Genomic DNA, 14,066 nt, shown 5'->3' with positions numbered 1-14,066 from the left:
CCAGGGTGACCCAGATGAGGAACCCAGCAGCTGTGTCCAGGTGGGAGCGGGTTGGCAGCATTTCAGACATCTGAAGGGCCTTGAGGGGAACTGAGGACAGGTAGGACCTTGGGACCCAGAAGGCAGAGCTGGGAAGCTGCCCGGAAGCCAGTAGCACTTTAGTCTGAAAAAGAGCTTTGTACACTGCAAGATGGCAGCACAAGCTTTGTACACTACAAGATGGTCCTGTCACTGCCCTGGCAGCCCCTAGGCCAGGCTCAAGCCTTGGGTGGGGCTGAATCAGATGTTTCCAAAGCCCAGATATCCCTGCCACCCAGGGGGTGCGAAGTCTCTTTGTGGTGCCCAGATTACCACCCAGAGCACGGGGCCACAGCACTGCTAAGGAGATGCTGGCGCCACCTGGTGCTGGTGAGGTGGCTCTGCAGCCCCCTGCAGAGGGTGAGCTCAGGGGTGCAGCGATGGCCCAGATGCTGGGCTGGCCTGGGGACGGTCTGAGGGCCAGCTGCTGAGCCCAGCGGGCAGATAGTCCATGATGAGTGGAGCGTTTATGCCTGCCCTGCGGACACTGACACTCCTTGTCTTGGCAGGTTCAGCGTGGATGAGGGCCTCACCTGGAGCACGCACAACTTTACCAGCACCTCGGTGTTCGTGGACGGGCTGCTGAGTGAGCCAGGGGACGAGACGCTGGTCATGACGTGAGTGCATGGGACAGTGGTCCGAGCTGACTCCCCAGGTGGGCCGTGTTGGGGGCCCCTCAGGCTCTTGCTGCTCCGAAGCAGGTTCAGACATGGGCCCCCACACCCTCTTCACACCTGCCTCCTTGACCCAGGGCAGGGCAAGGCTCCTCATGCCCCGAGTCACCTGGGAGGTGGCCACTCTGTGCCTGCACAGAAACATCCACCACCTGCCCAAGATCACCTGGCTGGTGAGGGACAGAGCCAAGGCTCAAGGGCCAGCTCAAAAGTTGGCAATTGGTAACATGAGTATTATTACCTGCTGGTGCCTTTCTCAGCCACATGGCACAGATAAGGACCTGAGACCCAGGTGGGCCAGCAAGGAGCAGAGCTGGCTGTGAGCCACCATCACCCCGGCCTGTGGGCTGAGGCTCAGCACCACCGTCCCCAGCTCCCTTCTCCACCACCAGAATGTGCCAAGCCCCACCCACGGCCAAGCACAGCATGAGACCCGTGAGGGGCATAGGGCATCAAGACTCCTGCTGTTCAGAGCTGCTATGCTCAGGAGCAGAGACTCAGAGGACAACGGGGAACACGCCCGTGGCCACGTGGGGAAGGAAAGGGGCTCCCTCAGAAGCTGATGAAGTGGAGGCCCAGCTGGTTGCCTTTGTCTTGTGTATTCCCACTGCGTGGGGACTCATCGGAGACAGAGCAGGTGCACAGGCTGGGGCGGCCCAAGACTCTGCATTCCTAACAGCTATAGCAATGCCCACTGCCAGGCGTCCCCAGTGCACAGCTCCTGTGTGCTCTTCCTGCCTCTTATCAATAATGCTTGTGTTTCCCAAAATTAATGTCTACTGTGATCTCATTTGTGACCTCATCTGGGAATAGGGTCATTGCAGATGCAATCAGGTTGAGGTCAGGTCCTAATGCAATGATTCGTGCCCTTCTAAGAAGAGGAGAGGACACAGAGATACAGACACAGAGGAGACCATGTGAGATGGAGGCAGAGACTGGAGTGATGCAGCCACAAGCCAAGGATGCCTGGAGCCACCAGAGCTGGAAGAGGTGGGAAGGAGCCTCCTCTGGAGCCTCCAGAGGAAGCATCGTCCTCTGACCCCTTGTTTTAGGACTTGGGCCTCCACACATAAAGAATGCATTTCTGCTGTTTGAAGCCACCAGCTTTGGTGATGTGCACAGCAGTCCCAGAAACTAGGACGATGCCCTATGAGTCCTCCCTGTGAAACTGCTCCATGGTGGTGTGGACCCTGTACTCTGGACACTGTGTTCTCTGCTTCATCCATCCAGGGGCACACAGGCCTGGCCCAGCTGCTCCCCAAGAGTGGCCAGGCAGTGTGACCCCTCAACCTCACCTGCTTGGCCTGGTGTGGCCGTGGGCTAGTTCGTTGGCTAGTTCACATGCCTGCCTTTGCCCTTCCCGCTGGCAATGGGCCTTTGAGCCCAAGACCCTGTCCAGCTCTCCTGTCAGCCAGGAGTGCCCAAGAGAGGCCACATGGATATAAGCCCCGAGAGTGCCTGAGCCCAGCCCAGCCCTCCCTCTGTGCCCTGCAGTCCCCTCAACAGGCACACAAAGCTGCCAGGAGGCCGTGCGGGGCAGCCCCGGGCAGTGGGGGGCAGGCCTGGTTTTGAGAGTGTCCGGCCATCCTGAGCTGTGCAGTGTGGCGGGAGTGAAGGTGACATTTGAGTCCAGCTCTGCTTCCCACCTGGAATCTTGGGCAGGTGGCACGCTATTCCCAAGAAGGCAAGGGTCTGCCGCTTCATGGATCTAACTGCGCCTTCAGCTCACGTCACGGTTGGCGTCCCCTGCCACCAGGCACAGTATTAAACGTGTGCTGGCGTGTCGTCATCAGGGCCCGGGACCTCTGTGTTCCTTCCCCACCCACAGTCTGAGGTGCCTCCCCTTGGGGTGCCCTCGTCTGGCCGTACTGGACCTTCTGTCCCCAAGTCCTCCCTATGCCTTTACCACTGTGGCCCCTTGCGAGGGGCTGTGGCGAAGCTTTCCTGAGCGCCTGCTACACGCTGTGGGCCGTTTTGTACTATCTCATCCTGCTCGCCAGGAAGGAGGCACCCCCCATTTATAGAGGGGCTAAAATCTCTCAAATGCTGCCCCAAGGGAATGGTGGGACGAGGGCCCAGCCAGAGGCAGGGGCGGGGACCCCGGGGCCCTGTCCTGTGAAGACCGGGTGGGAATTGTCACCCTCTCAGCCTCCGTGTCTTCTCCGGTGTCTGGGGTTTCCCGACACGCTCAGTTCCTGCTCCGCCCTGGCCGCAGGCCCCTCACGTCGCACCGACCGTACACCGTGTGTGTGGGCGCACGTGAGTGCAGGAAGCTCCTACTGTGTGCCGGGCACCCTGCCCAAACCATCACTCATCCGACATCAACCCCGAAAGGCCAGTCTTACCGTCCCCATTTTAAAGCCAAGGAAACTGAGGTATGGAGGGGAAATGGACCTGCCCAAGGCCACAGTGTAGTAAATGGGGCACCAACCAAGGCCTGCCCGGCTCAGAGGGGCCCTGTGGGGCCAAACCTCTTCAAAGACCAGCCCGAGACATTCAGAGCCGGCCGTCATGTCCCCAAGGATGCACTCCAAGCCCTTTCTCAACACCGCCCTAGAACGGGCTTTGAGTCCTTGATCGTTACGGGCCTCCTGCAAGTATCTAGCCCCTGCTGGAGGTGCTCAGACGGGACCAGGACCAGAGCAGAGTGCATCCCCTCCTCCATCCACATGCGTGACCTCTGGTGACATGGCCAGAGCACTGCGAGCTGGACTGGAAAAGGACCGGTGAAGGGCACGCTGGGCCCCTCTTCTGGAGTTTTCTTTGGAGCCCACGTGAGGTGTTGGGGAGGAGGGATCAAGTGGAAGCCACCAGGCAGCAGTGCTCCCAGAGGATGTGGGCACAGGACAGGCTCTCGGTGACTGCTGGCTGCCTGCCAAGGAGGGGGGGGGACAGCACAAACAAGCTGTGTGACCTCGGCCAAGTTACCCAACCTCTCTGTGCCTCGGGTTTTTCTTTATGTAAGACGGGGGTGGACTCAGCTCACCAGGCTGTGTATGCGGGTCTTCCAGCACACCGTGCGTGGTCCCTAAATGGCTGGTGTCCCTCTGTGTTGTCCTGCTACCTCCACCCACCCAGGATGGAAGCGCTGGGCTGGGGCGGGCGGGCTGACTCACTGTCTCTCTCTGGATTGCTGGTTCTGCTGGGGAATGAACGGCCTGTGGCCTCACTGTAGAAAGCTGGGTTCTGCAGCACGGAGCCCTCACACAGTCAGGCTGATGGAGGCTGGGAGAAAGGCAGGAAGAAGCTGGACAGCACCAGACTCAGCCACCTGACCACGAGTCGTTCTGCAAAACATAACACCAGCGCCAGCATGGGGGCCACGGGAGGGCCCAGTGGCGGCCAGGAGGCCAGGGCTCCTAACCTTGCTGCGGGCCTGCTTCCCCGTCCATTGTCAAGCAGGAGTCCCTGGGGGCAAGGGGTGCATGTGGGGTCAGATGCGATGACCCAGGCTGATGCAGTTGACAAGCTGTAGATAACCAGTGGTGGTTGTGGGGATACTAACACCAAGGTCAGCCAAGCACCTGCGGAAGGCCAGGCACAGTGCACAGTGCTCCGTCCTACTCCCCAGCAAGGGCAGGGAGCTATCGCTGTGCCCATTGTACAGGTGGGAACTGGGTCCTGAGGGAAAGTCATTTGCACAGCAGGATGGAGCCACACTAAGGTGGTTTTCCCTCCCCTTCCTTCCTCTTTGTGCCCCAGGATCTTCGGCCACATCAGCTTCCGCTCCGACTGGGAGCTCGTCAAGGTGGACTTCCGGCCCCCGTTCTCCAGGCAGTGTGGCGAGGAAGACTACAGCTCCTGGGACCTCACCGACCTTCAGGTGGGGCTGGGATGCAGCTGGGACAGGGCAGGCTGGGCACAGACGTGGGCCCGCCTGTGCCTGCCAAAGTCCTCCCGGGCAAGGCCACAGGAGACCTCTCCTCTTCCAAGAAGTCCTCACAGCACCCCCAGCCACCTTTAGATCTCCAGTCCCTCTGTGGGATTTTCTCGACCTTGAGGCTGCTCTGGGCTGAGGGTCCCCAGTCACACTCAGGGGGCTGCAGGTCCACAGGCCCTACCCAGCCCATGGAGTCAAAGGTGCTTGGGATTCAGGATTTTTCGGATCTCAGGAAGGTCACGTGCATGTACGATATATGACAGTGGGGTCTGGACAGGCCCTGTCCTGTAATCTCAAACACATAAACATTTCTACAGCAAATGCCTCCCACTTCAGTTCCTACCAGGTTGTGCTGCCAAAGGCGTGATGGGCAGCCTGGGAGTTCAGAGCGGGGCGGCCTGGAATTGTGGGGGAGGGGACTATTAAAGCAAAAATTAGTCAGCGACACTTGTTAAAACAGTAAGGAAGACTTTATTCAGGACCATCGTGATAGGTACAGGGACCGCTGCAGTGGGGTCTTGCAATAGGGGAGAGAGAGACTGGGCTCGACTCTGCGTACAGCCAGGCAAGTGGGAATTTATAGCCAAGGAGCAGGGTGGGGTCAGTGGATGGAAAATTACTAAGAAAAAGCGTCGGGGTAAGGGGGATTCTGGCTAAAGTGACCCAAACAGGGTTCTTGTTGAATACAAGCCGGGGTGACCAGACATCAGCCAGGGGGATAGCGGAGGGCAAGGAACTCGATCAGATATGGAGGGTGCTGAGATATCAGGGGTGGGGGGATCTGGCTAAACTACCTCAGCAGCATCCTTTGCTAAATCTGGTTTCACAAGGAAGTGGGCAGTTGGCCTAGGAGAAGGTCCTGGAGCCTGACTCAGTCCGGCCAAGCAGAGAATCTGGGTCACCCTGCACCTGATATGCCACAGCAGCTGCTGCCGGGAGCAGGGTGGGGCCTGGTCTCATCGTTCCCTGAGGACCTACTGTGTGTCCACAGGAGCCCTCGAGGCCCTGACTTGTCCCAGCTCCTGCACAGGGCTGACACCCTCAGGGCCTGAGGGGACAGAGGAGACAGAGGGGAACTTAAAGGACCTGCATTTCCAGCAGCTTTGTGGCCCCTCAGGGCCTAGCCAGGGCTTGTACGCAGTAGGTGTTCAGCGAATGCTTGTGGGTTGGGATGAGAGGGACGCTGCCGCAACTTGACCTCAGACATGCTACTTCCCCTTCTGAGCCTCAGTTTCCCCACCTGCAAAAGGGGACGAACCCCCTGCCCCCTGCTGCTTGAAGAAGCAGTCGTTTTCAGGGACAGGCGAGAGCCTCAGGACAAGCCAATGCAGGGCAGTCGACCCTTCCCAGGCCAGCTCCTCACCCTGCCATTGCTGCTGCAGGGTGACCGTTGCATCATGGGCCAGCAAAGAAGTTTCCGGAAGAGAAAGCCCACGTCCTGGTGCATCAACGGGAGGAGCTTCACGTCGGCACTCGTGTCGCATGTGTGCGAGTGCCGGGACTCGGACTTCCTCTGGTGAGCGCCTGGCCCCTAGAGCTCAGGCGACGGCGGAGGCCGCGGGGCCTTTATAACCCGACTCCAGCCTGCACTTGGGGAAGGAGCATTAATGAATTCGTGGGTGGATTTTTAAAACCCCCACAGTGGCCTGCTCACGGGAATGGGTCAGGGCATCTTGGGGGCAAGCCCTGCCCATCCACTCCCCTGTTCTGCTCGAAAGCCGCCTGTGGCCACCCACTGCCCGCAGGACAGTGAGGCTCGCAAGGCCCCTGGCCCACCGCCTGCCTCCCCACCTCACCCCTCCCCGTCTGCTCCCCTCCTCTCTGCCTTCCCACCTGCACCCCCTGCCTGCAGCGCCTCTCCCTCTCTTGCCCCAGCTCTCTCCTGCTCATCCTTTGAAATGTGCTCACCTCCTCCAGGAAGCCCTCAGGCTTCTCCGGGTTCCCAGCATCCCTTTGCATCCTTGTCACTCTGTAATATAACTGTCAGCTTTCAGGTCTGGCTCCTGCTCTGGGACAGGGCTGTGTGGATTTGCCTCTGTGTCGCCACAGATGGGTGCATAGTAGGCCCTGGAGTGAGGCTCTCCTCCCAGCCACCCAGACCTCACCCCCACCCCAGCTGGCTCCATTCACACCTGTACCTGTCACCTGAACGCTCTTCTTTCCTCCTCCCAGTGACTATGGATTTGAGCGCTCCCCCTCCTCAGAGTCCGACACCAGCAAGTGCTCTGCCAACTTCTGGTTTAACCCACTGTCCCCTCCAGATGACTGTGCCCTGGGCCAGACCTACACCAGCAGCCTGGGGTGAGTGTGGGTGTGGGGCCCCTCCTTGTCTAACTCCAGGGCAAAGACGGGGTGCACCCTCGACCATGCCTTCCTGGCTGGTGCCTGCAGCTCCCGGTTGGCATCAGGGAAAACGGAGGCGTCGAGGCTGAGGACGTGTGTGCTCGTGAGCATGAAGCCTGTTTGCAGGCTCCTGTGAGCTTCCAGGCAGACAAGCCCACATGTTCTCCCACCTCAGACTGCATGGGCCAGCATTGGGGGGAGCTGCCTGGAGTTGGCTCTGAACTGAGGACAGTGACAAAATAGGTCCAAGGTGCCCTGGGGCTCACACCTGCTACAGGGGCTATGCCCACACAGAGGAGAAACGCTCCTCCCCTGGGCCTCTTCAGGACCCGGACCCCTCCCCTGCCCCATTTACCAACTCTTAGCGAGCCACATGGTTGTGTGCCCACCATGCCTGCAGGTCTCACCTTAAATGACGACTCCTCCAAGAAGTCTTCCCTGACCCCTGGCCCCTGACCCCCAAGCTTACCTCTGTCATAGCACAAACCCGAGTTCCTGTCATTGCTCACTAAGCAGTCCTCCCTGTTGGACTGCAAGCACCATGACACGTGGTAGGTGTTCCTTCAGTCTGTGGGTGATGAATACACATGACACAGGATGGGTGCCTGGCAGGGGTGAGCAGGAATGATACTTTTCCTCCACCAGAGGCCGAGCACGTTGCTTATAGCAGATCGACTTCCTATATAAAGATGCTAGGTACATAAGAGCTGTGAACCTGCAGCTTCTGGAGGTCCCAAACATGTTCCATCTGAAGGTCCCATTTCCCCATTTCCCTGTGAGGAAGTTTTTCAGAGAGGGAGAAAAAGCTCATGGGCTTATTAGAAAATCCCCATTATGTCCCCTAGAGAAACTGAGAAAACAGGAGGCAGGACCAGAAACTGCAGGCTTTGGCCTCACCAGCTAATATCATGCCATCTACCCACCCATCCTCCATCCATCATTCATCCACCATCCACGCAGCCATCTGCTCATACCCATCTATCCACCACCCATCCACCCCTCCATCCACCATCCATCCATCCACCATCCATCCATCCGTCCATCCACCATCCATCCATCCATCCATCCATCCATCCATCCACCATCCATCCACCATCCATCCATCCACCATCCACCATCCACCCATCCATCCACCCACCATCCATCCACCACCCATCCACCCACCATCCACCCATCCACCCCTCCATCCACCATCCACCATCCATCCATCCACCATCCATCAATCCATCCATCCACCATCCACCCATCCATCCATCATCCATCCATCCACCCCTCCATCCACCATCCATCCATCCACCATCCATCCATCCATCCATCCATCCATCCATCCATCCACCCACCACCCATCCACCCACCATCCACCCATCCACCATCCATCCATCCATCCGTCCACCATCCACCCATCTATCCATCATCCATCCATTCACCACCCACCATCCACCCATCCATTCAGCACGCATCCATCCATCCACCCCTCCATCCACCATCCATCCATCCATCCATCCATTCACCACCCATCCATTCACCATCCATCATCCATCTACCATCCATTCATCCATCCATCCACCATCCATCCATTCACCACCCATCCATTCACCATCCATCATCCATCCACCATCCATCCACCCATCCATCCATCCACCCATCCATCCATCCACCATCCACCATCCACCATCCATCCATTCACCACCCCTCCATCCACCCATCCATCCATCATCCATCCATTCACCACACATCCATTCACCATCCATCATCCATCCATCATCCATCCACCATCCATCCACCCATCCATCCATTCACCACCCCTCCATCCACCCATCCATCCATCATCCATCCATTCACCACCCATCCACCATCCAACCATCCATCCATCCACCATCCACCCATCCATGACCCACCCATCCATCCATCATCCACCCATCCATTCACCATCCACCATCAACCCATGCATCCATCATCCATCCATTCACCACCCACCATCCACACATCCATCCACCATCCATCCATTCACCACCCATCCATTCATCATCCATCATCCATCTACCATCCATCCACCCATCCATCCACCACCCACCATCCACCCATCCATCCACCATCCATCCATTCACCACTCACCATCCACCCATGCATCCACCATCCATCCATCCACCACCCACCATCCACCCATCCATCCACCATCCATCCATTCAACACCCCTCTATCCACCATCCATCCATCCACCCATCCACCATCCATCCATCCACCACCCACCATCCACCCATCGATCCACCCATCCATCCATCCATCCACCCATCCATCCATCCACCATCCACCATCCATCCATCCATCCACCAGGTGTCTGCAGCAGCCCCTCCAGCATACCTGCCAGGACTTGGCAAGCAGGGTCTCTTGTCTGAGGATGCTCTTCTTCTCCTGCTCACCCTACCATCTCAGTTGAAAGCCCTTTTCTCAGGGACCAGCTTCCTGGTGCTGCCCTTCCCAGCACCCTCACAGCCATAATTTTGCATGACGTGCTTTGAGCAGGTCTTCCTCTCCAACAGGTGGTCTGCTGCACTGGGGCAGGGCTGCGTGTGATCACCCCACATTCCCAGGACCCGACACACTAGATGCTCAGTATACATGTGTCACATGAATGAGTGGGTGAGCCAGGTATCACAGTCAAGCTCGCTCAAAGTAATCAGGAAACAGCCCGAGGAGAGGGGCATGTTGTCCACGGCCACACAGAAATCAGTGGCAGGGCTGAGGTTGTACCGCAGCCCCGCAGGCACTATGTCCTCCACATTTCTCAGCAATACCACGAAATTCAGACTGGCTCTTTAAATCACCCCTGCAGCAATAATAACAACAGCTCTTATTATTATTCCTATAAGTAATATGATCAGACCAAGGAAACGTCTGAAGCAGGTCCTGCCACTACCAGTTACTCCCTCCTCTCAGTTTCTCATCTCTAAAATGGGGCAGTAACAGCAGTCAGGCGGAGTCAGGAGGAGGATGGGAGTCTTACCCGTCAGAGCCAAGAGGCTCCTCTGGGTGACAAGCACATTCTGCCCAGACTCTGGAGCCCTGTCCCCACCGCCTGTCTGATGTGGACCCTGACCCACTCTTATCCTCCCAGGTACCGGAAGGTAGTGTCCAGTGTGTGCAAGGGTGGCGTGGACCTGCAGCAGAGCCCGGTGCAGCTCCAGTGCCCCCTCACACCACCCCGGGGCCTGCAGGTCAGCATCCATGGCCAAGCGGTGGCTGTGCGGCCCGGAGAGGACGTCCTGTTCGTGGTGCAGCAGGAGCAGGTGAGCGGGCACCTCCCCGGCTGGCCCCGGTGCTGTCATCCAGCAGGGGCAGCTCCAACCAGCAAACAGAGGGGACAGTTGTGCAGGGGTGTTGTCTCCACCTGAAAGTGGGTTAGCACATCCCCACTGAGACAACCTGTCCCCAACTGCAGGAGGGCACAGTGGGTCTTAAATTCACTTTCTGCATCCATACCAGCATTTAAAGATGAAATGGACCCGTAAAGAGTAGAACAGAATGTAAGGAGGAATATCAGAGTGTGCCAGAGTCAGAGGTGACCACAGTTCCGCACACAGGGGTGTGTACGTGTGTGTGTTGTGTGTTAACTGGACTGTGGTGTAAAACTTATTTATTCCTGTGCATGGCAATAAAATTTTTTAAACCTTTAGTAAGAAGTTTTTAAACCTCTGATTATTATATTTGGAATCTTAAGAAAAACAGAAAGTTTTAAAAAAAAACCTATTACTTATAATCTCACACAACCAAAGATAAATCCTCTGTGTGTGTGTGTGTGTGTGTGTGTAGATACAGATATAAATGCAGATTGTATAAATATATATATATGTATATATATACTTAAACACACACACACACCAGGGTACTTCCAACAGTTCGTAGAAAATTGGAATTAAAAGATAATGCAAATCTTTCCATGAACTTTTTGAAGACCCCTCGTATATACACACAAGTACACTTAGAAATTTCCTCCCAATCTCCCAGTCTTTTTTCCTCTTTAGAACAGTATTTCATTTTCTTCTGATTTTTAAAAATAATATATACTCATTGTGCATTTGAAAAAACACAGAAAAAATACTAAGAACACAAATATCACCAAAAATCCTGTTCCCCCAAAGTAATAACTGTTAAGTTCTGTATTTCCTTCAAGTCTTTTTGAATTAGTTTTTAGCATGCTTATGTTTCTGATTATAGAAGTAACTAATGCTCATGGTGGAAACTTCAAAAACAGAACTTAGGAAAACTTACAAACATGCAGAAAATTCAAAGCTAAGAAAAGTACAAAGGCAAATTAGAATGGCCTGTCTCTCACCCGGGGAGAGGCCACCTGGGATTCCTGGCTGTCCCGGGCACCTGCGGTGGTGGGTGTTCTGCTGTTCAGTTAACAAACACGGGGATGTAGCAAGAGTGGCTTTATGATTGTGTGTGTGTTATTTAAATGTCCTTCAAACTATGGTGCCCAGTGGGGTGAGGTGATGATGAGGGTGTTTAGAATTGGAAAGCAGGAGGCTGGTCTAGTGCAAACAGGGAAACCAAGGCAGAAGAGGATGCGGAGCTGCACACGGGGAGCGCCTACGTGTCGGGCACTTTACAAAGCTGCTTCCTTTCCTCTTCACACAACCTCACCCAGTGTACGCTTGTCAACCTGCTTCATGGCTGGGGAAACTGAGGCTGAGCAGGTGAAGTCACTCTCCCAACGCCACACAGTACGAAGTGGCAGAGCTGGCATTGGGTCCCAGGCTTTGGTGCAGCTCTGATTCCCCACCTGTCCCAGGTCCCCTAACTGAAAGAGACCAGCAGTGAGATTCACGCTGCAAGCCATGGGGGCATCCCTGGGGCAGGGCTGGGACGCCTCTGTTCATGGCAGCATCTTGGGGTGGCTGGAGGACAAAGCCCCCTGCCTGGCCTGGGCTCACCCACCTGGACCCTCAGAGCAGACCTGCTGCAATTCCTGAGTTCCAGACAGACTTCCAGGAAAAACGGCCATCTGCTGCCCCCTAGAGCCTGGAATCTAAGCGAACCTGTCGCATCTGCACATTCTCCTACCTGGACTCAGCCCCAATGCCCGGCTTTCCCACGCTGGCCAGGGGACCCTTGCTGATGGTTACTGTGCAGCCGTGGAGCTGGGGCTTTGGATGTCCTTGGGGAAGGGTGTAGGAGTGTGGGAGGCGGTGGGTCGCACATTCACTCCTGCACACCCACATACACATACAAACTCACAGACACTGGCCCACACACACTTACACACACATGTTCACACACACACACAGACACGTTCCAACACTCTCTCTCTCTCTCTCTCTCTCTCTCTCACACACACACACACACACACACACACACACACACAGTCACACACATCCACTCTCACACATAGGCCAAGTGGGGTTTGTAAATAGCACTGGATTTAGGGGAGTCCAAGTTTTGTAAATAGCTAAGAATTAAAAATAAGATCTGATGGAGAACCCAGAAATAGTCCTACATAAATATTCCCAACCAACTTTTGACACAGGTGCAAAGACAACTCCTGGAGGGAAGGATGGCCTTTGCATTCAGTAAAAATGAACCTCGACCCCAAACCATAACACTTTTAGAAAAATCATAGGGGAAAATATTCAGGATCTAGGGCCAGAAAAAGAGCCCTTAGATTTGACACTAAAAGCACAATTCATAGAAGGAAAATTTGATAAATTGGGCTTCTAAATGAGACACTTTTGCTCTGTGAAAGATCCTTGTTAAGAGGATGAAAAAGCAAGCTGCGGAGTGGGAGGAATATTTGCAAACCATGTATCCAATAAGCACTCGTATCTAGAACACAGGAAGAAGTCTCAGAACTCAGCAGCAAGAAAAACCATCCAAAGAGAAAATGGGTAAAAGACATCAAGAGACATTTCCCCGGAGAAGATGAACAGGTGACAGATAAGCATGTGAAAAGATGGCCCACATCATTAGCCACCAGGGAAATGCACATTAAAACCACAATTAGACATTGCTATGTGCCTATCAGAATGGCTGAGATATAACACAGTGACAACAAACACCACTTCTGGTGAGGACGGACAGACTGACCACTCACATTGCTGGTGGGAATGGAAAACAGTACAGCCACTCTGGAAGACGGTCCGCACTTCCTTCAAACTCTAAACATGCAGTTACCACGTGGCCCAGCAATTGCACTCGTGGGCATTAATCCAGAGAAATGAAGACTTTGTGTTCACACGGAAACCTGTACATGTGTGTCCACAGCAGCTTTACTCCTAGAAGCCAGAAGCTGGAAACAGTGCAGACGTCCTCCAGGGGGTAAGTGGATACACGAGCCGTGCTGTGTCCTTACCAGGGACACCGCTCAGGAATAAAAAGGAGTGGATTATTGATACATGCAACAACCCGGCTGAGTCTCGAGTGAATTATGCTGAGTGAGAAACGCCAATCCCAAATGATTCTATACTGTCTGATTCCATTTATATAACATTCTTCAAATGACAAAATTATGGAAATGGAGAACAGATTGGTGTTGCCAGGGACTCGGGCTGAGGAGGCAGGTGGGTGTGGCTATAGCAAGGCAATAGGAGGGTCCTCGAGGTGGTGAAGTCAGTCTCTTTCTTGACTGTGTCAGTGTCAATATCCTACTTGTGATACTGTAGCTTTGCAAGGTGTTAGCATGGGGGGAGTGGGGTAAAGGGAACCCAGGATCTGTCTGTTACTCTTTACAATTTTGAATCTGCAATTATTTCAGCATAAAGTGTTTAATTTTTTTTTAAAGTTCTCAGTAGTAAACAAACATAGATCAGAATGAATATACCAAGGTGTTAATGATGGGTATTATGGTGAGATGATGGGTTTTTTCTTTTCTATTTTATTTTCTTTGCTCTTTGTATTTTCTGTTTTATCTACATTGAGAATGTCCTACTTTTGTGATTAGGAAAAAAATTGCAAGTTATTTTAACCAAGTAAAATGTTTAAGTGCTGTAGTTAAGTGTACATTGGTATGGCCACTTGTAGGCAGGAACAGGAGGCCCCCAGAGGTGTGGCACCTTCCCCAAGCTACCTGGACCATGGCCCTGACTCAGGGT

General features: G+C 54.5%; 1 protein-coding gene across 3 annotated transcripts in view; it reads left to right on the top strand.

Moving 5' to 3' along the window:
- SORCS2 (sortilin related VPS10 domain containing receptor 2) overlaps positions 1 to 14,066 on the top strand; it is a 502,479-nt gene that overhangs the window by 470,810 nt on the left and 17,603 nt on the right. For all 3 annotated transcript variants that reach the window (XM_063107926.1, XM_063107927.1, XM_063107929.1), the window contains 5 exons: positions 588 to 695; positions 4,455 to 4,575; positions 6,015 to 6,148; positions 6,805 to 6,933; positions 10,091 to 10,262. In XM_063107926.1, the coding sequence (XP_062963996.1) occupies positions 588 to 695; positions 4,455 to 4,575; positions 6,015 to 6,148; positions 6,805 to 6,933; positions 10,091 to 10,262 (664 nt within the window). The remainder of the gene's footprint in view (positions 1 to 587; positions 696 to 4,454; positions 4,576 to 6,014; positions 6,149 to 6,804; positions 6,934 to 10,090; positions 10,263 to 14,066) is intronic.

Source organism: Cynocephalus volans, chromosome 9 (assembly GCF_027409185.1).
Source record: "Cynocephalus volans isolate mCynVol1 chromosome 9, mCynVol1.pri, whole genome shotgun sequence".
NCBI lineage: Eukaryota > Metazoa > Chordata > Mammalia > Dermoptera > Cynocephalidae > Cynocephalus > Cynocephalus volans.
Note: the sequence above shows the minus strand (reverse complement) of the source record. Positions and strands in the feature narration are given on the sequence as shown.